At 38.4% G+C, this 26,814-nt stretch overlaps 1 protein-coding gene across 2 annotated transcripts; it reads left to right on the top strand.

Annotated features, from left to right (window-relative positions):
• Positions 1-6,724: 6,724 nt before the first annotated feature.
• Positions 6,725-26,814, top strand: LOC129102735 (ceramide synthase 2-like). Of its 2 annotated transcripts, XM_054613006.1 has the most exons (12): positions 6,725-6,795; positions 7,490-7,566; positions 10,369-10,550; positions 12,727-12,844; positions 17,392-17,510; positions 17,615-17,672; positions 17,857-17,907; positions 19,520-19,612; positions 21,418-21,546; positions 21,768-21,874; positions 23,262-23,415; positions 24,383-26,814. In XM_054613006.1, exons 3-12 carry the CDS (start codon positions 10,378-10,380, stop codon positions 24,569-24,571), a joined length of 1,191 nt encoding a protein of 396 aa, XP_054468981.1. In that variant the 5' UTR covers positions 6,725-6,795; positions 7,490-7,566; positions 10,369-10,377; the 3' UTR covers positions 24,572-26,814. The 2 variants fall into 2 exon arrangements, with proteins under 2 accessions (XP_054468981.1, XP_054468974.1); XM_054612999.1 differs by lacking the exon at positions 7,490-7,566 and having other exon boundaries at positions 6,786-6,795.

The following is a 26,814-nucleotide window of genomic DNA, read 5'->3' on the forward strand; positions in this document are numbered from 1 at the left end:
AATTATCAGACATAATGTATAGCTTCTCCACTGACATCAGAGAGGTGGCCTACTGCAACAACATCGACATGCCTCTGACCTCTATAATCACAGACCTGCATATGGATCAAATCATGGTCATTTAACAACACAGGGTTAGGAAATGCAGTTGTAGTCCCATTTTGCTGCATCAGAAACTACTTTTTTTTTTATAAAAAACAGTCAATATTTCACACAAGCACTGCACATCCCCACAACTGTTTATTTTTTATCATATACAAAGATTCTGTTTACTCAGATCCCACAAAGCAATGTTACCTTGAATGCATGTTTAATATATGTCTAATAGAGTGTGGCAGTATATCCACAGTTTTTCATACTCATGTTCTCATCAACACCAAGTCCATCGTCCCCTTTCACACATGTCCAGACTCCTGACAGTTGAAACACCTCCTAGGTTTTGCTGTGTATTCACTTACATGATAAAAAAGTCCAAAATATAACTTCTTTGAAGCACTTTTTCCTCAAACTCTACCAAGACAGATTCATTATTTTTTCTCTACTTCCCTTGTCATCCTTTACGCTCTTTACTGCACTATTCCTGACCTTCAGGTTTCCCACTAGTTCCTATTATTTCAACTATTATTTCACAACTCTCAATTGTGTAAGTAATGCTGATAACCTTTAAAAAATATATATGTTTTATGTTTTCAGCTTTAATTTCAGAGGATTCAAGTGATGTAGTAAAGTAAAGAAGTTCATGAAGTCAGCCTGGCTACAGTGCTGAAGAGAACCCTAGGGTTGTTCTTATTTTTCTCTATTAATGCTGAATAATAGGCTGCTCTAGCATTACGGAGTGCCTTCTTATATAGTTTAAGACTATCTTGCCAGACTAACCGTGATTCTTCCACATTAGTGGAGCGCCATATCCTTTCAAGTTTACGCAATGTTTGCTTTAATTTGTGGGTTTGAGGGTTATACCATGGAGCAAACCTCCTTTCTTTTATTAGCTTCTTTTTAGAGGAGCTATAGAGTCTAGTGTCATTCGCAGTGAGCATGCAGCACTATCAACAAGATGGTCAATCTGAGACGGACTAAAGTTAGCGTAGGAATCCTCTGTTATATTTAGACATGGTGTTGAACTAAATGCAGATGGACCGCTTCTTTAAATTTAGTGTAGAAACTTTTGCCTGATGGTGTACACTCTGGTAGTAAAACTTCAAAAGTTATTAGATAATGGTCCAATAAAAGAGGGCTCTGTGGAAAGACTACTCAATTTTCTATTTCAATGCCATTCAATGTCCCCTGCTCTGGCCCCAGGGATGTATGTTGCTATGGCCCCTGGTGTCGCGATCTTCACGATCAGAATAGAGCTGCTGCAAACAAAGTATGAAAATGGTCTTTTTGATGGTGAAGAATTCTTTAACAGGGAAGAAAATGGTAGGCACAGTCTTGCTTGACCTAAGTGCTCGGTTTGATGTCATAGACCATGATATAATGGTGACTAAATTAAATAAATATGGATTTAGCGTTATGGCACTCTCTTGGATGGTCAGTTATCTATCTGAGAGATCGCAGTGAGTCTTCTTATAATGGTTGCTTATCACACTGCGGATACATCAGCTGTGGGGTTCAAACAAGAAAGTTGCTTAAGCCCCTTACTCTGCGCTATTTTCACAAATGATCTGCCTATGCTAACAAAGTAATTTATGCAGATGACATGACCCTGAATATTTACAAAACTAAATGTATTGTTTTTGTCTCTAGGAGCATACATCTGTCTATGTCAGGTACGGCAATAGAACAGGTCAAGAAGACCAAATCATTGGTTGTAGTGTTGGATAAACAATTGTCATGGTCTGAGCACATTCACATCATTGTGACTAAAATGGGAAGGGGCATGGCAATGATCAGAAAGTGCTCCACTTATTTAACATCCGCTATTATTTGTCAGGTATTACAGTCTGTGGTATTTTGTCACCTGCAGTACTGCCCAGTTATATGGTCAGCTGCAGCAAAGAAAGACATAAATAAACTACAACTAGCTCAAATTCAAACGGCCAGATTGGCACTCCAGTGCTCAATAAGGACAAATATAGGATATATGCACCCTCACCACCTCTCAGTTGAAATTAAACTCCACTGCAGCCTGCTTATGTTTTTTTATAAATGTAGTATTTAATCAGACACCTGAATATTTCTTCAACCAAGTACAAAACACATGCAACAGACAAGACCATAACACTTTAGCCAAAACCATTGCAGATAGCAATGGAAAGATCGAAACGCCAGATGATGTACGATTTGCACTAATACACATGAGATGCATGACTAATCGCATGGCACATCTAACTCCGCACAATATGCCAGTTCCTTACACTAGGGAACTATTTTAGAAACCACTGCTCGAGCACTTTGAAGCTGAACTGGAAAGTTATGTTAAAAGCCTTACTACACAGAACCATATTCTTCAGGTCAAATTATTCACAATTGACCCTGGGCAGAGACCAGCAAACGACGAGCAAAGGACAACAAGGAGACTGGGTGTGTCTCCAAAACACTGTGACGAGGTTGGACTTGAAGGACTCTACAATGTCATCCTAGCCACTACAACTTCACTCAAAGTTGAAGGTAAGACTGTTTGGTATCACCTTAATCAATGCTGCAGGGCTGAGGAACCAGGGAGACAGACAGGAACGGCTCAAGGAGAGCAGCGACGTCCATTATAAGAACAAGGTGAGGAGGAGAAAATAGTGCTTCAGAGACTTGCAGTGATTGTCAGGTGAAGGTTCATATCCCGATGAAAGAACTTCAGGACTCTAAAAGAAACCAAAGTTATAGTTCCAAGATGCACTATATCAAACATTTTGATCAATGATGAGCTTTGTTTTGGTGATAACACGGTTGATTGCAGGGGTGGGGGCAGAAGTTCCCACTAGAGTGCAAAAGATAAAGACAGACACCAACACAAACCCAAACAAAGAAATAGTGACAAGCACGAATCCAACTGAACCTCAACATGTGACAATACAGAAGGCTGGCAGAGAACTGTGCACTGGCAGAAGGAAGGATATTAGCCTCTGATGTAAGCCCACCACTTGGGAAAGTGTAAGTCGGTGGTTCGATACCCGGCTTCGGCAGTCGATGTGTCCTTGGGCAAGACACTTAACCCCAAGTTGCTCCCGAAGGCTTGCCATCGGTGTGGACTGGATGTTGCATGAATGTTAGTTAGAGTCTGATGGTGGCACCTTGCATGGTAGCCTGTCATCAGTGTGTGAATGGGTGAATGATATGTAATATACTACTGATTGTAAGTCGCTTTGGATAAAAGCGTCTGCTAAATGACTGTAATGTTATAAATGACTGTAATGTAAGTCCTACCATGTGATATAATAACTAACTGTGATAGTATAGCAATCAGGATGGCAGGTCAAAATGAAAATGAGATCCAGGGACTCAGAATTAAACATTGCATCAATTTAAAACGCGACGGATTTATGACTATCAAGAGAGCAAAAGACCTGATGTATATGGCCAAGAAAGATTTATGATGATCAGAGAAGAAAACGAGATATAAAATGGACAAAAGAATATGTGCAAAATCAAATAATAATGGTAAGTAGGGTGCACACTCCACAGTGAAAGGTCAATAAGTTCAATCAATGGATTCAATTTTCAGATAAACAGGTGGTCAAAGATTAGATTGCATATCACGTTATAATACAACAATATAGAATAGAACCAGTCCCTTTCTCACAGGATCTTTCTTTGGTTTTGGATGCTGTGTGATGCTAATGGTAGGAGCTAATCAGTGGTGGGGCAGACACAGCAGAGGCTCTGTCCAAGAGGCCTGAAAGACGTTGACTGGGAAAACTTCCACCGTTGGTGCAAGTAAATGACAGTATTGTGTTTCCTGTTTGTATCACTTTAGGTCAGAAATCAAACTTAACTTCAGAAAAAAAACACAATAAAATACCAAAACGTATTGAAAGATTGGGATTATGCCAGCATTACAGCATTAGAGCATGTTACAGATGGTACAATTTCAAAATATTTGAAATTTAAATATTATAATGACAATGCGGATAATAATTGTGGGATAACCAAAAAATATTAACAAAAAGATAAGATGTATTCATGACAAAAAGAATGTATAATAATTCAACATTTTTTTATGATAATAATAATAATGACAATATCTGTAATAATAGTAATAACATCATCATCACACTAATAATATAACATTGTCAGAAAAAGTGACAAATTTTATTTAATAATTTCAGTATTGTAATATCATCCATAGTAATATTATGAGCACAGAAAGAAAAATAAAATAAAATACATTTAAAAAAAGGACAAGACCAGAATAAATAATAATATACTCAATAATATAATTGTATATGTGTGTTTTTAGAATAGCTTTTTTGAAGGGGGGTTAGGTTAGTGGCTTAAATGTTAAGTTTTGATTGAACACATGATTTAAGTTGTAGATATTCTGAAAATTGTTTTCTGCATTGCAGTAGATATCAAACCCTATTCTCCATCAGTCACCCAATCACACACGGGACACAGGATAACATCATGTCCAATACAAAGTGAAGGATGTCCTATATTTTCATGAACTACAATAAGAAGGGACCTTAAGTTGCCTTTAAAGTTTTGAACACAGATGTTGATTGTTTTATACACCACATGTACATGTTTTAACAAAATCAGTACCTTAGACAAACAAAGTTCATAATCATTATTAGATTAGATTAGATTGGATTAGATTCAACTTTATTGTCATTGGACAGAGTACAAATACTAGTACAACGAAATGCAGTTTTAGCATCTAACCAGAAGTGCAAAAGAAGCAGTAAAGGTGCAGTGCAATGTGCTGGATAAACATTTACTGTATTTACCATAGTCAGACGGAGGACACTCTCTTGAAGATCAGTTCAGAATGATAGGCCACAGCATGTTTTTCTTATTTACGCTCAGTCGCACTGCGCCAATTTTAGTATGCCCTGATAAGGAGAGGTTTGCCGAGCTGTGAACTGCCAAAGGTTGGACTCACTCCAGATTTCATTCTGAGTTGCTAGAGACTCTAGTAGGGTGCTACTCTATGGAATAACCCTCAGTTTGCTGTAATATTCTTGATACACAGTAAATCTATAATTGCATTAAACTCTACTCAATCCATTTAACATTGAAAAGAATATCCATAATATTGAAAAGTATTCATGTTTTGGGGGACTTGAAGACTTCCAGGCACGTTTGTAGGTTTTTCCACCACAATGGATTTCCTGGTGATACTGCAGAACCACCTTCAACCCAACCACAGAGAAACTGAAGAATACGCTGCTGTCCACTATTGTGATTATCTGTCTGTGACAGACCTGCTTACACAGCACAAGCAAAAAAAAAAGCTACTGTTGTTGGCTGCATGAACCAACGCAGAGGGTTTCATGTAACTTACTTCCATCACCTGAGGAATTGAACACCCAGGGGATTCACTTTATTTTAGGTGTTTGAGAAATTTTAATGAAATGTCCTCACAACAACGGGATACCTCTTACTCAACCAGGGTCGTCAATCAGGATGGTTCTGTACCGGCTGTCTGTGACCCATCTTCAAACTTGGAATCTGTAAGTTTGGCCATTTTACTGTTGTTTTCTGCCTTGCCCCTAATTATTTCCACCTGTGTCTAATCAGCCCCCGTCCCCAGTGTATTTAAACCCTGTGTAGTCAGTATACAGTATCAGGATACCCAGTGCTTTTTTTTGCTTGACACCTTTCATGACTGATCTCCTGTATACCCATACCAGCTTTTTATGGTTTATGCTTTTAGATGCTATTTAAGAAAGGAGATGCACTTCTGGTGACTAGTAGTTCTCTTGAATACCTATGTTGAATACACTTATTGTAAGTCGCTTTGGATAAAAGCATCTGCCAAATGACTGTAATGTAATGTAATGTAAACCATACCATAACTTTTATTTAACTAATCCACTGGTTTCAACACGTGCTCTTGAGTCCTGTTTGTTCCACCAGTCATAACCAAAACATGCTGCCAATAAAGAAAACACAGCCAAGAGAAAAGGACTCCCCATCCTGGTGACCAAGAAAATGCAGGACAGGCTGGGAATCAAAATGTTAATAACTCTTTAGGTACCTTTCCATGTTGGATGTTAGTCATTAGTTAGGAGTGTCATCAAAGGGCTCTATTGATTTAGCTTGACATTGAGTACTAGTACACTGTTTGCTCTGTCAGTACACACACCCACCCTTAACCACACAGAGACTGCAACCCCACTTAAAACCAGCATACCAACCTGTGTGTGTATATATATAAATATATATATATATACATATACACATATATAACATGATAGAAGTGACAGTTGAAATGGGAGCGCTGACACAAGTTGTTTTTTCAGTTTAAGTGTAGGGGCTGGATGAAGTGGAAGTGACAGTTTAAGTATAAAAAAAAGAAAACACATGAAGTGTTATTTGAAATGTACGCAGTAATAGGAGTTGAAGTGTAGACTCACATAGCCAGACCTATCTCCACAGCGCTGTGTCAGCACTAACAAAAGGTCTGCTCCACACATCATCATTTTGGTAAAAAAAACGCTCTGGCATTATTCTATTTCTCCGGCGTGAAGCACAGGATGCAGCAAGCCTTGCAAAATAAATAGCACAGATAACAGAAGAGGAGGAGACTGTTGTGTGACATAGGCGGCCAGTGGCAGGGTTATACCCACGGTCCACAGCCAGTGAGTCAGACTGTAGCTGAAGGGTAAACATTGAAAGCAGTTAAAGTGTCACATGGTGAGTAAGTACTGAAAGTAGATTTAAATGTCAAAAAGAAGTGTAAGAGCTGAAAGCAGTATCATTGCCAGTGTTAAGAGTAAGAGTTTGTGACAAATGATGAGTCGGATGATGTTCTGAACTGGTTTAAGGATCTGTAGCGTAAGTTAACTTGGAAGGGCAGGAAAAAGCAGCAATTTGGAACATAGTTTCATTAATATGAATAAAACATAATGTTTATAATGGGCCAAGATCATCAATTGGCATTTTGTGAAGGTCAAGATATTTTCGCAGTTGCTTCCTCTGTCCCTTGAAGGTTTGTTTTGTGGGAGAACCGGCTTTTGCACTTTATCAGGAACACAATACAAACATGGTTATTAGATCCCTTCAGGGAAGGGAGAAAAGCTTGTGTGTGTGTGTGTGTGTGTGTGTGTGTGTGTGTGTGTGTGTGTGTGTGTGTGTGTGTGTGTGTGTGTGTGTGTGTGTGTGTGTGTGTGTGTGTGTGTGTGTGTGTGTGTGTGTGTGTATGTGTGTGCGTGTGTTATGGCAATCCGCTCACCTACCTCTATTTCCTGGAGGGGAGAAAAAAACCTTCTCAGGTAATTGTTGCAGTGCTGGGTGTGACCCTAAAGAATGTCAAACAAAGAAAGATTGGCTAGCTGCTAGTCTTAACGGGGCAATAGAGGATTTTACCATCCGTGTTCATTCTCCACAGCAAACACAGCCGTCAGTCAGCTGGTGTGGAAACAACAGCCCTCACCTGCTCCCTCTGGTAGCACTGACACCGGGAAGGTAAGCCTGTGACCTTGCATTGTGATTGGTGAGCCCCTTGCTTGTTTTAGCCTCAATGTGAGTGAAAGTTTCAGGTTTTCTCTCTGTGAGCTTTGTCATGGCTGAGTTTGGATGAAAGAAGTCCCTGTTCTGAGAAAGATCAATACACTGTTAAATATGTTTGATACCTGTTTTCTATCTCAGTGTGACAGTTTGAAGGACCGGTAACCTAGGAAACCTTAGTAGGGCCTGTAGCTATGTAACGGTGGAATGAAAATCTCCTTTAATATCACTTGAAGCACTAAACAAACAATAGCTAACGGATAACTGAGGCCTGAGGCCATGACAGGCAGATTTATTGGGCTTTTTAAAGCTGATTCAGAGGTGTTATTCTGTTTTACTGGCACTTTCCTTGGATATTTCCACTTAGTGAGACTTTTAGATGTTTTCCCTAATTGCAGAGGAAACTTTTGTACCTCCACTCACTGTTAATGTTTTGAGTCAACCAGAGGAGAAATTATAGGCTTCTAACATAAATTGTAATCATGAATATATTGGAATTGAATCCAGGAGACTAAAGAGATTTTCAAAAGAGCCAAATTAAAGTGAATGTGCTGAGGGGGAAACATATCAGGACACTGCACAGAGAGGCTAGTGCTGGTGCTGACACACACATGCTGATAGATATGCCAGAATCCAAAGGTGAACTAAACAAACATTTTAAACTACATCAGCCTGCATATTGTACAGGATTCTCATTTGTTGGCTCTAATGAGCCTTCCAGATATAAAACAGAGCAGCAGCTGGCTTTCAGCTAGAACCTACGTAACATGACTCAGCTCATGTTTATCATGAAAACAAACAAAACCACTGGTACTGTAAGAGCCCCGCCCAACCTGGAACATGAAGAATTAAAACGGAAAATGTCAAAAAGCGGTTCGTCCTTCAATCAGAGCATCTCCTATTCGATCCCCGGCTCCCCTAGTCCCTGTCGGTGTGTCCCTGCAAGACACTTAACCCCATATAGATCCCGCTGGCTGTTCCTGCGGTGTGTTAATATGTATGAGTGGTTAGATGGTCCTGATGGGCAGGTAGCACCTTACATAGTAGACCCTCCCATCATTGTATGAATGGGTGTGAATGGATGAATGATGAGATGTAGTGTTAACGAGCTTTGAGTGGTCAGAAGGCTAGAAAAGAGCTTTACAAGTACAGTCCATTTACCATTTACTGTTAGGAACTGTTGCATGTTGCGCTGTCATTGTGAGTTGTATATAAGTGGTGTTGGCATTTTTATTGTCACTTTTTATAATTTGATATGCAGCTCAGAAAGAATATTGCTGTAGCAGATTATTGGAATTCAAACAAAGCACAATGAGAGATGGTATCGAGCTAGAGAAGCTGGTTGGGCAGAAGATAGACAGGAGGTCACCTTAGGTGTAGTCTCCCAGCAGAACACACACACACACACACACACACACACACACACACACACACACACACACACACACACACACACACACACACACACACACACACACACACACACACACACACACAGCATTATTAACTGCTTTCTACTGTGATTTGTTGCTAGGCTGCAATCTCTCTCTCTGTTCAATTTAATGTGGCTCCATAAACATGAACGTTTTCTTTTCTAGCAATGTTTGCAAAGTACAAAAGTAAACAATAATATTAGTATGAATATTAACATAACATTACGATTGTTAAATAATTAGGATATATAAACAGTTTTACAATTACATTCAAACAAACACGCGTGTGTTTCTGTGTGTTTCTGAATATCAATTTACCATCTCTCTCTCTCTCATCGGCATCATGGAAGGGTGACGTTTAACACAGCACTGTGGGTTAGTGTGTGTGCTTCTTTGTGTGTGAGTGTAGTCCCACCTTGGCTGATAGTCCACGCAAATGTTAACTGCACCTTCTCAGATAAAGTGCAGGCTATAGATCAACTTATCATAAACATTCAGACAAGCACACACAGTGTTATTTGTGCTAATGAGCCATAACTAATCCATAAGCACCTTTCAATCCTCAAGAGATGAGAAAACTGAAATATCAACTCAATCTTTCATCAGAAATCCAAGATAACATCAACAGAGCATGGAGAGTTTCAATAATATCTTCTATAACTGTGCATTTATCAACAAGTACGATTTCAGTCTTCAAACTGTTTTTGTGTGTAAAAGGGCTGCTGTGAGCACAGATCTGAATGAACCACTGTTCACTCCAAAGGTAATACGTACGAGTTAACTCAAATATTGGTGGGGACAATTTTGTGTTCCCAAAATATTGGTAGGGAGGTGTCCCTACCGTCCATATGCAGATCTACACCCTAATAGTAAATAAACCTATAGGTACACTACAGTAAGCATTCTGCTTGTAGCCATTTTATGGAATCTTACCTTTTCCCCTGACTCATAGTATCATGACTCAGTAGTTTGAAAAGGATAGATAAAGTGCAAGTCACACGGCTTGACAGAGAGGAACAAAGACAGAAACATGGGTGTATGAAATGGAAAGTGAAGCGACTCAACTAGGACATTCAAATAAGTAAGTAATAAGAAAATAAGTTCAATTCCGTACGAGACCATTCTCCATGATAATATCAAATGAGATGAAAGTGAACCTTGTTGCCAACCTCAGTGTTAAATGGCTGTTTCTTTAGAATAATTGGATCAGTGCATCGCCTCTGTGTTGCCCTTATAAATATCAGCTACAGGCAGTGCTGCATGTCCATTGGTAGGACCTACAGTATATCCTAACTTCTTGTGTTTGTGTGATCTGGTGCTGTGTTAGGTTGGAGGGATGTTTGACACACTGTATGAGTGGTTCTGGTGGGACAGAATCTGGCTGCCTGTGAACCTGACGTGGGCTGACCTGGAGGACAGGGATGGCCGGGTCTATGCCAAAGCCTCACATCTCTACGTCACTGTCCCCTACACCTTCGCCTTCTTACTCATCAGATTCCTTTTTGAAAGGTAAGATCCACACTCTGTGCTTCTATTATCCCATACTGTACCAACAGCACATCTCTCTCCGTCAAAGGATTATACAGTATGTTACTGTGGGAAGGATATGTTTGCTGATATTCGAACTAACAGTGAATGCGTCCCACAAACAAGTTTTATAATTTTTTAATGTTTAATAGATTGCTAATAGGACTGAGATCATCAGAGGAAAGGGATATGTACAACTGTGTGTCTTCAGCATATGAAGGGCACTGCTCCTCCTGTGTTCAAGGTGGAGTGTTTGATTATAGTATATTGCGGGATAGTTTAAAGTTGCTGTGAGATCTTTTAACTGGTTTTGAATCAGTCTCAGTTTAGTCCTGATCCTCCATATCAGCGGTCCTCAAACTTTTTTGCGTGATGGACCGGTTACATGTAAGACAATATTTTCACGGACCGGCTTTCAAGGTGTGGCGGATAAACATGACGAAATAAAATGATACGACCGGCATGAAAACAAATATAAAATGCATAAAAAATACAACTCGCCATAACACTAAATCAGTGGGAGCCCTGAGCTTGTTTCTCTGCAACGAGACCATCTCATCTGGGGGTAATGGGAGACAATGACACCCGAAGTGCGTTCCTTTTGTCCAGTGTACTCCATCATTTTGTTTTGATTGCTGTCACTGCAGAAAAGCCCTCATTTTCCCTAGCTTGTGGGCTTACTTTTTGAGGTGACGTATCACGTGACCGAGACAAGCATCTCGACATGTGTCAAGAGGCACAGGCGGATGTAACTGTGAGAGAATCCGGTCATTTTTCAAAATAAAACATCTTTCAGACACTGATAATCAATAAAATGGAAATAATAGAAGTTATTTATTCCTTCTCTGCGGCCCGGGACCAAATGACCCACGGACATGTACCGGTGGTTGGGGACCGCTGGTTGGGGCCCGCTGCTCTATATGACCTCCATCAGTAAACAAGACCATCAGAGAGAAGCTGGTCTGTTTCTATATAGTTATTCTTAAAGCTCGTCAAATTTACACAATGAATTCCATCATAGTAGCTTTAATTGATAATAATTCATCACAATAATTATCATATCATAAAATCTAAATCTCACCAGTAAAATTTCTCTGTCAGATAAATGTAGCATTATAATGTTTTCCTCTGAAGTAGAAGTACATAGTAAGTAGTATACCGCTGATTTGCATATTTTTAAAGTGCTTTGTAAGTTATTTTGGGGGACAGTGATTCAGAATGATTTAATTTTGTGGAGGCCCCAAGCCGTTTACTACCTTCCCTTACTTACAGCAGTGATTCTGACTGCGATAACTGCAACTTGTGTGTACATTTAGTGATTTTGTTTCACCAGGCAAACACTGGGCGACACAGAGTTCAGTTTGCTGGTGTTAAAACCCCCCAGGATATCTTGGATGCACCACAGGAGGCAGTTAGCTTTCCAATACATTGATAGATTGCCTGAGAAGCCTAGGTTGTATTAGCTGATGGTAGAATATAAACAGCTGTCCAAATCGCCTGCCCAAATTCCCTGGGTAGGTATAAACAGGTGCAGGGAAATGGAGCTCCTTCCTGTGTCTGCCATGGAAGAAAGCAGTTCATTTGGCAGTTCATTGGAACTTTCTGCTGCATTGAGTTTGCTGTGTTCCTTACTTCCTTTAGTCCATAACACTTAGTCAACAAACAATCAACCGAACAAAAAGACATTTCACCCTGACCGTCACGGTTCGCCAGCTGAGCAACGCCCTGGAAACATGCAATAAGTTATCATGACAGAATACTAATAATAGTCATATAAATAATCATGGCTACTTTTAATGCATCTGTTATTGTAATGTTTCCGTCCTGTAGTGATGCACCAGACGAACACATTTTTGGCTGTTTTTTTTTCTTTAGCCTTATTGTCCCTTCCTCTCACTTCAGAGTCTGAACAGTTACTTGCAGTGTGAGTGAATAAAGGAATCTTTGTGTACATGTAATGTTGATGCACCAGACGAACAACACACACAGTTATCACTGTCTCATTGACTGAATGTATTTCTGTACTTCTGCCAGGTGGCGTAGTTTCACTGTGAACATCATAGTTATATGTAAATAAACATGCCTTCAATAAAACTGCATCTACTGCTTACTGTGACATTGTTAGAACTGAACCCTGTGTGTGTTAAATGTATTCCAGGTGGATAGCAACACCACTAGCAGTCTCTGCTGGGATCAAGCAGAGAGTCCATCTGAAAGCAGCGGACAACCCCATCCTGGAACGTTACTACGTTACTCGGAGTAGAAATCCTGCTCAGGTAAACACATTCCCACTCAACTGATGCTCAACATACTGCTAAATAAGAAAAGAACATGAAAATAAAGACAACATCTTAACCAGTTTGGCAATATGGGCTGCATTCAGAAAAAAACACAAAATCAGATACAACCAAATACAGACACGTGCTGCAAAAGAAACAATTAATTGTGATTGTAAGTAAGCTGGCTATAGTTACTCCCAGAACCCGCAGGGACAAGCAAGTTAAACAAGCGGTAGGTTTTGCTGACATGACGAATAAAATCAATGTGCCCCTTCTACAATAACAGAGAGGGTTGGTTTACATTTTGAAATATTACTCCTGCCATTAAACTGCAAATTATTTTTGACTAATTTTACACCATAAAAGGAACTGTGTGAAGCTCTAAGGGAGATTAATTGTCAGATATGGAATATACTATTCCTTACTATGTTTTAATTAGTGCATAATCACCTGAAACAAAGAACAGAGTTAAGTGTATTTAAGTTTATTTAAGTACATTGTGCTGCTAATTCCTTTCTATCGATCTTCTCTTCAAGTAAATATCTGAATGAAGGACTTTTGCTGTCCAGTGTTAATAGTTTTACTGTTAATGCATGTTAGTGCATGTTGGTGCATGTTGGTGCATGTTAGTGCATGTGAGCGTGCCCCACTGGTTAGCTAAATCAAATGATGATCCTACTCTTGGGTCAATTTATAAATCAATAGAAAGATGGTCTTATATGCCAATTTCTTTAATAGTGCAAATAAATATACTTAAGATGAATATCATTCCAAAACTATTATCCCTGTTTCAAAATATACGTCTACCCCTGCTATTATCCCACTTCACTAAATAAAGGAAAAACTGTCTAACACGTACATGTACAATATATTGTAATATTTAAAAGCTCAGGGAACAAACATGAAACCTATATGTATTGTATTGTAATCTTAAATCTTAAAACAGCTATGTATTAAATATAATTTTCCAAAAAGCCATTTTTAAAAAATACTAACAGGTAAGAGGCTTTATAACGGAATCCCGATATAAACGATTAACTCCACCACCTCTTTCTGAAAAGGAACAATGCTATTTGACTGTCTTAGTGAGGGGCGTAACTCAGCACTGTATGACAGGCGGGTTTTAAAATTCAGATGAATCCTGTACTGACTGATCTCTACTGACTTAAGATTTGCAGGAGAAATTTTCTTTGGGTGACTAGGTTGTGATATGTGCAGACGAACACAAACAAACTGCAAACAAAGTCTTAAATCAATGTGACTATGGGCGCTTTCTAGGATAATGCTGCTCCTGCTTAAACTGTATTTTTTTATTCAGTCATATATTTTATTAAACCGTTTTGTCTTGTCTTTGCTTCTTTCGAAGTAAGGTAGTGTAAAGGTATGTCTTGTCTTATAACCATGTTATATTAAGATATTGTCATATTAAAGTTATTATACCCAAACTGTCTGAGCTACTTACTGGTTCAGACTTGAGCTCAGAACAGTTGTGCAATGCAGTGAAGAATATAATAGACATTTTGGATATTTTTTCTTTACTTAGCTCATGTAGTAAGTGGTTAAGATACGTGGATATAGGAAACACAGGCCATAAAAACAATAATTTGTCTCATTTAAAGATGCTGTGAATAAAATAATTAGTTACAAGTGTTACAGTAATATTATAATTGGTCACTATAAAAGACCCTTTTACAGCACTTACCACCTTTATCATAATAGTAAACATCCCAAAAAATAAAAAAAGTTTCCATGCTAGCGATTAGCATTAGCAAATTGAAGGGTAACAGCCATTATGAACAGTAAGTTAAAAACAGTAAGGTCTGGCTATATGTTAAAGTATTATAGACCAAGCCCAGCAGTTCATGTGGTGGTTTTGATGGTGGAAATAGCAACTAGCCAATTAGCACCTTTTTTTTGTTTGTTTATTTGGTATAGGGACAGCGCTTATTAATAAAACATTACCGTAAATGTGCCACAGTTAGCCAAGAGGCTATTTTTCATCTGTAGTCCCTGGATAGATTGTTACAAAGTCATCCTAAAAAACAGAATATGAGATTAAAATTACAAAGTTATTCATCATTTATCCTTTATAAGCATGCAGGAACAATAATTCAAGAATAGAGAATATTAACCTAAGTAGAAAAATCATTCAGGAAACTCTTATACTACATTGTCAAGTACTATTATGACAAGCAAATACATTAGGGATAATTATGTTGAATAGAAACATGGACTAAAGACAAAATGATGCTGCATTGTTAGACACTGAAAACATAAAGAGCAGAAGCACAGACATACAAGCAAAGTAGTAGTTGTAGTAGCAGAGTATGTTAGAAATATTAATCAGTCTGACACATCGGAACAACAATAAAATACATTCACACATAGATGAGGGTTGACTGACAATTGCAAGATAGACAGACAGGTGACATCAGACAGTCCAAGGGAAGTTCAGCACGGACAGATTGAGGACAGTAAGGTGCAGTTATGTTTTAGTGCTGACAGAGCTGGGTACTAATTAACCATTTCTTTAAATGAACTTTAAATGAACTGTATGTGTCCAATGGTCACTGGGATGGAGTTTCATTCTAGTGCAGCTTTTCCAGATAATGCAGACTGACTGAAAGCACTTTTCCTGATTGGGATAATGCATTCCCCTCTTTCTGCACCTCTTGTGAGATGATATGCAGTTGTTCTTGTGGTAACAAACTGCCTGAGAGCAGGAGATGCCAAGCCATATATAATCTTGTACATGACACAGTTTTTTTTATATTGGGTTATAGTGGTTTTAGAGTAGTTGTGCTAGCCTTTGACCAGGTTGTTAAACAGTAAGTTATATGAAAAAAAATGTAAAAAATACAAAAATTAGAAAGCATGTATATCGTAAATGCCTCTGTTGACATGTAATCTCGTCTAAACCTGAAAGTTGAAAGATTAAATTTGACCTGGTTAGAGACATTTTTACTTGAGCTTTGTAGAAGGGTTTTGAATCAAACAGATATTCGCGATACTTGTATTCAGATACAACCTGTAGCCTCTCCAGATACCAAAACATCTGGCTCTACACTGGCAGTGTTTGTTTCACATCGGCACAGGAAAAACTCCCCTAAAAAAACCCTTTAACAGGGAGAAAAAAGGAAGAAACCTATGGGAAAACATGCATACTGTTTCTGGACACATTTCGGTGTAAACAGCATTGCTTTCACAATCCATGGAGTTAGTGAGATAATTTGCAACTTGTGTCATATTACTGCCATGTAAGTAAATTACAGTGTCATCTGCATAAATTTAGATGTTGTTGTCAGGACACGGTAATGGAAGATCATTGATATATAAAGAAAATAGCATTGGACCCAGGGTAGATCCTTGTGGGACACTTGTTGACAAATGGAGGGCAGTTGATTGATAGTTCTGTACTTTAAAATACTGGGACCTATTTAGCAAATATGATTCAATCGATTTAAGTGTACCTGAAGAACAATTGAAGTTGGGTTACTCAGTCATGAGAATATTATGATTAACAGTGTCAAATGCATTGTTATATACTGGACAAACATTTGTATTCACATTTTGCAAAGATAGCTACAGAATCAATTGAGTAATGGTTGAAAGCTTTTGCTACTTCATCTTGGATATTTGAAAGTTTTCCATTTATGTTGTAACGGTAAGACTGGTTGCTTGGAGTGCTAGTTAGGTCAGCGCCTAACAATACTTTTGCCAGGTTTGTGATTCAATATTTTTAAGTTAGTCAATCGCACAAATGTATAGAGCACAATAAACACATAAACACAATACTTATATCTTGAACCCTCCAAAGTACATCCCTAAAAGCAAAACATTTAGTATAGACCACCAACCAATTGAACACCACAACAGATATCTCTCAATGTTAATGCAAATGTATTAGTAATTCACGTGCAGACAAAAACAATACACATAGTGAACTTTCAAGAAAAATATCCACAGTCAGACTATGGCCACCTGCTCGGAGAGAGTGAAGTCCCAAAACTCAGTGAGCAGCACCAGGCCATCCTGTCCAAAATGCTGAGAGAGGAGGACAACAAGTACTGCGCCGACTGCGAGGCAAAGGTCCGAGATGGGAATACTGGAATCTGGGAGTATCTATCTGCATCCACAGGAACCTGGGTGTGCACATATCCAGGGTCAAATCAGTCAACCTGGACTTCGTTTCAAATCCAGAGTATACAGGATATACCAAAGCCATGTGCTTTATGAGGCAAACCTTCCAGAGGGATAAATATGAGAATAAGATGTTCTGTGCACTCGTATCAAATGCATGAGCCTGTTTTTTGTGTGCAGGTTTTGAATAATTAACCACCAGAATGTTCCTTCTGATGGGAGATAGACATATATCTAAATTACCCACACTCAATCCCTCTAATTGTTTGTGTATGTGTGTGTGTGTGTGTGTGTGTGTGTGTGTGTGTGTGTGTGTGTGTGTGTGTGTGTGTGTGTGTGTGTGTGTGTGTGTGTGTGTGTGTGTGTGTGTGTGTGTGTGTGTGTGTGTGTTCACTCTTTTTCAGGCAGACATTGATGGGCTGTCTAAGAAAAGCAGTTTGTCAGTGAGACAAGTTTTACGCTGGTTCAGAAGAAGACGCTGTCAGGACCTTCCCGGAATATTGAAGAAATTCAGAGAAGCCAGGTCACTACTTTGTGTGTGTTTGATAAAAAAGATAGTGATTCTAATAATAATGCATCACCTCTAATAGCCATAATCTATGAATGTCTCTTCTCTGCTTCCTACAGCTGGAGGTTTGTCTTCTATCTGTCGGCATTCATCGGAGGAATAGTTGCACTGTATGATGTGAGTAGCCAATATGATTGGAACAGTAGCCCATCTCAGCCAGAAACTTGAAATATTAATGTGAAAAGCTATTGAGAAAGCTGTGGTTAAATGTTTAAGTTACAAGCAGCCTTGTGGTGTAGCTATACCCTTCTACAATGAAATGAAATGCACAAATATAACATTTTTCTCTATGTTTTTGTAGAAAGACTGGTTTTATGACACTTCGGAAGTATGGATGGGTTTTCCAAAGCAGGTTTGTATCCACTACTTTTTAATCATCATATTACACCATAATGGTCATATTAGCATCAGTATTATTTCATTTCAACCATGTGGAAAACTTGAACCTCTGGTCTATTTTCACTATAAATAACATATCTATCAAACAAAGTAACAACAAATGTCTAGTGCTTCAGAATAGTTATGTCATACAAAAACAAATTTTTCCCAAATCTTTTTTGTACTTGTAGGATATATTTTTTGTTCTTGTAGGATATATTTTTTGTACCTGTAGGATATATTTTTGTACTTCGGGATATATCTTTTTTTGTACTTGTAGGATATATTTTTTTGTATGTGCAAAACTAAATGCAATACTTTGTTGATAGAGTGTATATTTTGAAACCACACTTTGTTTGTTAGTGAATAGCAGGGCATTTTTAAAACATATTTAGTTTGTTAAGTTTTGGGAGAAAATCTGCTGCATAAAGAAATGCTCTTTATGAAAATGTCATAAGATAACTTTGTGAATTGGCTCTATATAAATACAATTGACGTGACTTGAAGATGTATTCCACCAGGCAGGAGAAAAAAACAATGTGTGAGGACTACTACAGGTCATGGGTGTCATATCTTTAATGTCTGAACACCCAGAGCCTCCTCAAATAAAGCATGCCATGTGTCAATGACTCTGAGGCCTCTCAAAATACCAAACCATGACACAACACAAATCACACACTCCTTTTTGTCTAATACGTTTCCACCAACGGAAAGTAGAGCTTCCCAAAAGAAGGTAATCGAACACTGCTAATGGCCCTTGCCCAAATATTCAACAGACTCTGCCTTAATTGTAATTTATTGTTATTATTATTTTGGTTCTATTTTGGTTCTTTGGTTATTCAATTTTTTTTCTCTTTGCTGATCCTGCCCCAGCGTAAGCCATTACTACAAAATAAAACGTAAAAAAAATTACATTCGCTATGGAAAAATATCCTGCTATATTTATACTGGCTAATGTTTTACTCACTGCGAAAGCTTTCCTGTGACCATTTAAACATAGACTCTTCCATTCTGCGTGCCGTAAATCGTTTCATCTAAAGCAGGGATTCAGACGAGGTGACAAACATTGAGAATAATGAAATAGAAATAGCCAGTCTTCTCGCTGATGGTCTCCTTTGCCATACAGAGGAATGAGTATTAAATTGAGTCTCTTTCATTAACCAGCACTGCAATATCATGACATACCAGTGCAAGCTTGCATTGTGATACTTCACAAGTGTGAGTACTCTACATACTCGGAACAGTCCGTTACAAATGCTATTTGCATCCAAACTCACAGCTTTAGCATAACTGTACTGCTTTTCTTTTGGTTTGCATTTATTATTCCTAGGGATTCTACGCTGCTCTCCTATTGGTCTGATAAACTGGTTTCATCACTTATTTGAAATGATGAAACCTGTGATATCTGATCCCATAGCTTCAATACCTGCCTGTACTAAGATTTAAAGGATTGGTGTTGAGTGGACAATAGAGTCTTCTAATGTTCATTCCTTCCAGCTTAAGGGGTAAGGACAAAGAGCAGAGTGACTTACTTACATGCTGTCCATGTCTTCCTGACTCTGTTTTCTGTGTCTCTCTGTCTGCAGTCCTTGCTGGAGTCTCAGTACTGGTATTATATCTTGGAGATGAGCTTCTATGGTTCTCTTCTCCTAAGCGTTGCCTTTGATGTCAAGAGAAAGGTAAGAAGCAGTTTTGAGAGGCCAAAATGTCTTCTTTGTTGAATCTCCTGCTCTCCAGGGGTCTCATTAGTAACAGTTGTGCACAAACCGGGGCCTGAAAGGGTCGTACTCCATTCCCAGACAAAAGTTGTGATCTATAAAACCAAACTTGACGGGAGAATGTGCTCACCTGTACAGAAACTGTGACCCAGACGTACAAACATTTTGGAGACACAGACGGTGAGGGGGCGAATGGAAGCCTGACTGTAGAACTTAAATGCAAGAGGCTTCATTACAGGTATAATGATGCCTCTCACATTTAGTGTCGCTTCATATCACACTCTACTTTCTACTTGTATATTCTCTTTATCATAAAAGTGTTATTTGTGCTTGTACTAGTGAGCCATAACCATGAGCACATTTCAATTGTAAAAAAAAATACAACTTCATATTTCATCAGTGCTGTCTGCTTTCCTCAGCTCAGAGGAGAGGTTTGGACTACCGACACTACTAACACTCAAACAGTGTTAAACAACTGCAGAATAGAGTGTCAATAGTTTTTTATAATCTTCTAATACAGTGCAGATATCACCAAGTACGATTTTAGTTTTCATGAAGTGAACAATAGATACTCTGGCACTGTTAGGGCTGCCTCAATGGAAGAATAAGGAGGGAATGAGTGTTCAGGGACCAACTCATTCACCAGCCCTTACATTTCTGTGTAAATTTAAGGAAGCTTTCTTGAAAAGTCTACAGGAACTGACTGACAAAAACAGTTACCTATGCACAGTGATGCAGACCCTGAACTACCAGACAGGTTGAACGCTTTTTTTGGTCTGGTTTGAGAAACCCACTGGAAGAACATTGCCATTCCCAGCCTCTCAGCCACCATCACCATTCACAATGGAAACAAATATAGTCAGACAGTTGTTTTGACAGTTGGACAAAGACAAAGCATCAGACGCAGGAGATTAAACCCCAGCATTACTAAGCCAATGCTCAGACCAACTGGCCTTAGTCTGCACTGACATCTACAACTCCTCATTTAGTCAACAAAAAGGTCCTTTTTAAATACTTTCTCAAAACAGAAAGAACATGTGGACTGAATGATGATAGGCCTGGAGCCCTTAAATCATTAGCTTAAAGGCATTTAAACACATTGAGTCTGAATTCCCACCTGATGGACTCACTATAATTTCCATATCACCCATTCTGGTTCACAGAGGATGCACTCAACCTGGCACTGCACTCACCATCCAACATCTGAAATTGAAATACTCCATAACCATTGCCATAACTAGAGCATCCTGTCCATTAGTAATTACTGTCTGGTATGGCAATTGAACATTTGCTGCATTGACACAAAAAATTTACATTGCACACATTTTTATTATTATAAACTATTTATTGTTTGCAGAAGTTCTTTGAATTTGGTGCAGTCTATTCTGTATTTTACCTCTTCAAGTCCTGAACAACAAATGCAGTGCTGACAAATTATCCCAGTGATGTAACTAGTTGGGCTTAAGCATGGTGATGTCAGTCGCCATGCTTAAGCCCATGGTGATGTCAGTACTGGATGATGATGATGATCTCTAGAGGGTGATTTTGTTGATCCACTGACCTGTATTGTGCCACAATCAAAAATGTGCTTTGAAAACACTTTTGCCCATGACAAAATATTTTGAAATCTAATGGCTGGATTTCCATGGTCCCCTGAAGTAGTTTAGTGCCTCCATCAAGACAAAGTTTCAATCAGCACACAAAAAATGTAAAGACTATATTTGTTCTCCATGTTAATTAACACGTTTTATTTTTTCTTCCTATAGGACTTTAAGGAGCAAATCATTCATCACTTGGCCACACTGGTCCTCTTATCATTTTCCTGGTGTGTCAACTACATTCGAATAGGAACGCTGGTTATGATTGTCCATGATGCCTCTGACGTTTTATTGGAGGTCAGTCACAGCCACACAAATTCTAACTGCCCTTTCCTCTGTTGATACTGAACGGCATTGGCATTGTTGTTGGCAGAATCGTCCAGAATGAACATAATTCCAATGGTTACCTAGCTAGTTATGATTACACCATGATACAGCAGAAAATGGACAGTAAATCAGTTAAACTTGCTGTGTTTTGAAATATGGTTGATTAACAATACAACTCATTTATCTTTCAGTCTGCAAAATTATTCAACTATGCCAAATGGGACAAAACCTGCCAAAGCCTTTTTGTGCTGTTCGCCTTGGTGTTTATGGTAACACGACTGATCATCTTCCCGTTCTGGTAAGCTCATAAATGAAGTGCATGTGTGTCAATGTTTGAGAGAGAAAATCTGAACACTATGTGTATGCATTCAAATGCTATACAACAGTCAGCTCTAATGCATATTTCAGGTTCTTTCCATAGATTCCGTTGGATTAGGACATTTAAACGTAGTTGTTTTCTTTCAAACTAAGAAAAGCATGTGTCTGCTCACACACTGGACACCTCATTAAAGTATTCTGCACATTTGTTAAGAAAATATATAACGTTATTTATCCAGATGAAAATTGTTACATTACAAAGAGTGCAAATATATAGAGAGCAATTAAAAAGAGAAGATAAACAATAAATAAATTGTGTACAAGTTGCCTCTTCCATTCATTACCACTATTTTATGCAGTTAACCTTTCTGCATAGCTGGGCTAGATAGTTAGTTTAACTGATTACACAAACAAGTTGTTTAAGTTCTGTTGGGCTTGACTAGATTACCTAGTTTAGTTAAACTGTAATAACAAAAATGAAATCTACAAACATATCAAGTTGTTTTAACACATGTAGTCACTGATAACACTGGCATAAACAGCATTGCTGCCTCCTTACTGGCAGTATTTCAAAATGCAATGTAGTATAAACATACACTTGGCTGTACACCCAGATGATTTCACATATCACACAAAAGTTTATCCTGTCGGGCTTCAGGAAATTAGTTTGTGTTCGGTAAGCCAGAGCACAGAACAATCAGCGTCCTGTGATGAGCTAGGTGTGTTTGACACGAAACAGAGAGGCCAATGTTGGTTCAAAACTAATATGGTGGCACCTTAAGAAGTTAGTCAGTTATACCAGCACTGGAGGTTTATTTCTTTGAATACCTTTAAAGGTCTGAAAGAAATATGTTGCTGTTTAACATAATCCTTGACTCGAAGGAATGTGTTATGGATATACATGTAACTGGTTTGGCCTGTATGCCCCTCTTCTTTTACTATTTCCCTTGTGTTGTTGTATTGTATGTGTCCTAATATGTGAAATTGTTTTTTACATTAAACTGCAGCTGTCTTGACCAAGACTCTCTGGAAGATGAGATCTGCACATTCCTAGCTTAATAAAAAATCTAAATGAATTCATTTAAGACAAATTAATCAAATAAACCAAGGGTATATGATAGTATTTGCTGAAGACATTATTAGCACAAAACACATTTAAAACGTAAGACTATAGATTTCAGTTTGGTGTGTCTTATATCCATTACCTCCTTCTGGGTCAACAGATACATCACACCTCAATCTGCTCATACAAGTTCTACAGCATTTCATTTTTACTGAAAAAATGCACAACAAAATCTGATCACACAGGACACAGGTCACATCTGGATTTTTAAAGACTTTGACGTTTCTATCCTGCTGTGTTTCAGGCTGATCCACTGTACCTGGGTCTACCCCGTTCAACATTACCCTGCCTTCTTTGGCTACTACTTCTTCAATGTGATGCTGGTGGTTCTTCTCTGTCTGCACATATTCTGGACCTACCTCATTTTCCGCATGATCAGAAAATTCATGTTTGGCACTGTAAGTTTGTTGTCTATCAATATTTCCAAATCTGTTTTGATGGACCATGAACATAAACCCTCCAACATTGTACTGGATGAACTGAAGTATAAATCCAGCCTTACCCTAAACGTAAGACATTTTGTTGACCAATCCATCCACCTTGACACACTACGTTCTACCTTACCTCTGATGGACAACTATAACGATAACTATACTAGTGAACAATTACAGTCGAGAAGGAAAATTCCAAAACAGATCATTTTGAGAGGTGGTGATATCACTGTGTTCCCTGATTCCATCCTTTAACCTGATGAGTAGAGAGTTCATAACTGAGAGAAAGGATGGACAACTCTACCAAAATGAAACCGTAGTTTTAATCAAAAATTATTATTCTTAAAATCCGATTTGTAGTTTGAATATCTCTTGCCTTTACAATGACACAATGGTGTATTATTTCTGACTCATGTAGAAATACATGTTGCTGTTACCAGTTGTTACAATACATAACCTGCCAGCACTGATGATCATTTAGCAGACTTACCTCATTATGTCCACCTGTACACAAGTTTGTCTCTAGCTCTGTGTGTTGCTGTGTTAAAAACAGCTTGCTTAGCTACCCGGGGCAAATTATACACATATATTCCCCAATACTATTACTGTAACACACATCAACACTGAATGAAAACAGGCTATGAGATAATTAACAGTTGATATTAACACCTAATCTATTCTCACTGATGGAGCAACAGAGTGCAAAAAATGTAGTTTATAAAAGATTCACTGTTTCAACTGACAACAACCCCAAACTCCTGCGCCTTGTTCTCTGCAGAAAATGTTCCAAATCTGCTTTCAGGTGGATGTCTGGTTCTATTTGTATTTGCTCCACCAGCTGCTTTTTGAACATCCACTATTTCTCCTTCCATTTTTTCCTCTTTGCAACCCTTATCCTTTCTTTACCGGTATTTCCCTCTTTCTTATGTCACAGCTGACCAGAGATGAAAGAAGTGACAATGAAGAGGAGGAGGAGGAAGAGAGCAGCCTGACAGAGGATGAAAGTGAGGACCAGCATAAGCTTGGCAACGGATTGGCAGTTGGTGAGAAGGAGGACAAGAAGGACAAGAATGGATGCTTGTCTCCACCGGAGAACATCTGCCGGTCAAAGACGTTACACTGACTCAATATGATCAGTAGAGCCAAAGATGGGAGAAATACACCCGGCTCACTCTCGAAGCCTAAAATACCACAGCTTGGTCAGTGCTTTCTACTAACTCCAATGTAAACCCAACCGGATCATTAGCAGTCTATCAGAGCAACTGATGTATTTTAAATAGTGAGATAACCATTTAGGGCAGATTGGAGGGGAGGTTGTATGACCACTCACCCAGGAGACCACTGTTCTTGTCCTGTGTGGAACCAGAGGTCAACTTTGACTTATTTTACTGTAGTTTCATTACATAAAATTCCAGACTTTACAAATGCCAGTTGCACAACAAGCAGTTATTTTTCGTAACAAATGTACTTTCTTTAACCCACAACATGATCTTTTTCCTTAACTTTACCCAGTGGTTTAGTTGCTTAAATAAACCTAAAAACTAAGTTAACCTATGTTGAAAGTTTACATTGGAAAGGGACTTGATGCATGTACTGAGCAAAAACTGAGCTGCCATCTCTAACAAGTCTAAAACTGATGCAGGAGTAGGAGTAAGAACCGAGAGCGTCAGGGTTTGAAGCTATGGACCACTGACAGATTCATTTGATCGTACATGGACTGAAAACAGGACAGCATGTGATTCCTTCAGATACTGGCGCACAACCTAGCCCAAATAAGCCTTGCTGTTCTCAGAGTCTTTTTATTTACCTCCCTAACAGCGTTATCTGTGGCAGAGCTTCAGTGCCAAGAGAGACCAGTGAACCAAACAAGCAAACGAAACACACAATCCCTGCTGTGTGCTCATCACCACGTCTAATTTGTTTCATATTGTTTGATAAGTGCAAGAGCTGGTTCATTGCTTTACCTCCCTGTTTCATCCATCAAGGCCTGCTGGCTTTTATATCAACCTTCTGTTAGCTCGCACCACTTATTTATGGTCACAGGAATGGTATCCTGTAACACAATAAACTTCTCCAGAAGATTACCTTTATACCTTCATGCACTACTGGAACTTGTACACTACTGTGGTTAAAAGTCAATATTTAATACTGCACTGTCAAACAGTGGCCTTCCATGAAAAATTCCCATCTTGCTATTTAGAGAGGGAAACATTGTAACAATATTTAAGATCAACACATATCAACTCCTATTGTCCATGCACACATTTGTATGATATATTTGAATTATCCCATAGATAACTGGACAAATATTGACAAAATGTGATGTTTAGATTCATTAAAGCAAATATGACTTGGATACATTTTGGGTCAATTCATTGGAATCATATGAGATAAAAGGATATCATTTTCATTTCTTAGTGTAAAGAGAAAAACTCAAATGATACTTTCTGCAGCTTGTAGGGTAAGTGTAACATCAATTTTGGTTTTCATCTCTTCATGTATGCAAGGGAGGCGCAGACATCTGTACCCTGACCAAAATGTATGTCTGCTAGGACTAGTGGCATCAACTTCTCATATGTGGAACATGTTTGCGAACCCTTCCTCCTAACATGTTAGGAGAGGTTGGGGTTGATGGGTTCATCAACAAAACCTCATACGTACTAGTAAAGTAGTAATTTTAACCCAAATCACAACATTTCCCTAACCTTTGTTTAGTTTTGGATTGTACAGATGAAGGAATGGGCGTCACATCATAAAGGACTTCTTTGTGTTTATTCTTGAGAACATGGACATATACATATTTTGTTGTTTTTGAGAATGACTCCTGTGATGAGCTGAACATTACAGATATATAATATATAATGACAGTCAATAGAGGACATGCCTTTTCCAAATATATACAAAAGCCAAAAATATTTTTGGAAGTGTACACTTGCCTAACATCACTGATTCTGTACCAAATAATTAAATGAAGTACTGTGTTTGTTACTTCTCATCACTTAACTGGAGAAAACAAGCACAGAAAACTGGTTGTTGGTTTATTTTTATTATGGAAATACTAAGTGGGATTATGGATGATTCATAGTCAGTGTTGTAGGATACAACGTTTGAGCCATTGGCAAGCCTTTTATAAACATCCTAAAAAGAAAATTAGGAAGGATGCAAGAGTTAAATTTCTTGAAGCAATATGAAGATACTGTGTTGTTGGATATGCATTCATTCTTTATTTTTTGATGAAGTTCTGTCAGATCTAGCATATATGAAGTGTCACAATTATGTAGTCTTGAACACTGAACTGTGTAATTCTTATGCCATGGCAATACAATTGTGATAAACTGTATGTATTAAAATTGTTTTCTGAATGAT

The sequence above is a fragment of the Anoplopoma fimbria genome, chromosome 2, assembly GCF_027596085.1.
Source record: "Anoplopoma fimbria isolate UVic2021 breed Golden Eagle Sablefish chromosome 2, Afim_UVic_2022, whole genome shotgun sequence".
NCBI lineage: Eukaryota > Metazoa > Chordata > Actinopteri > Perciformes > Anoplopomatidae > Anoplopoma > Anoplopoma fimbria.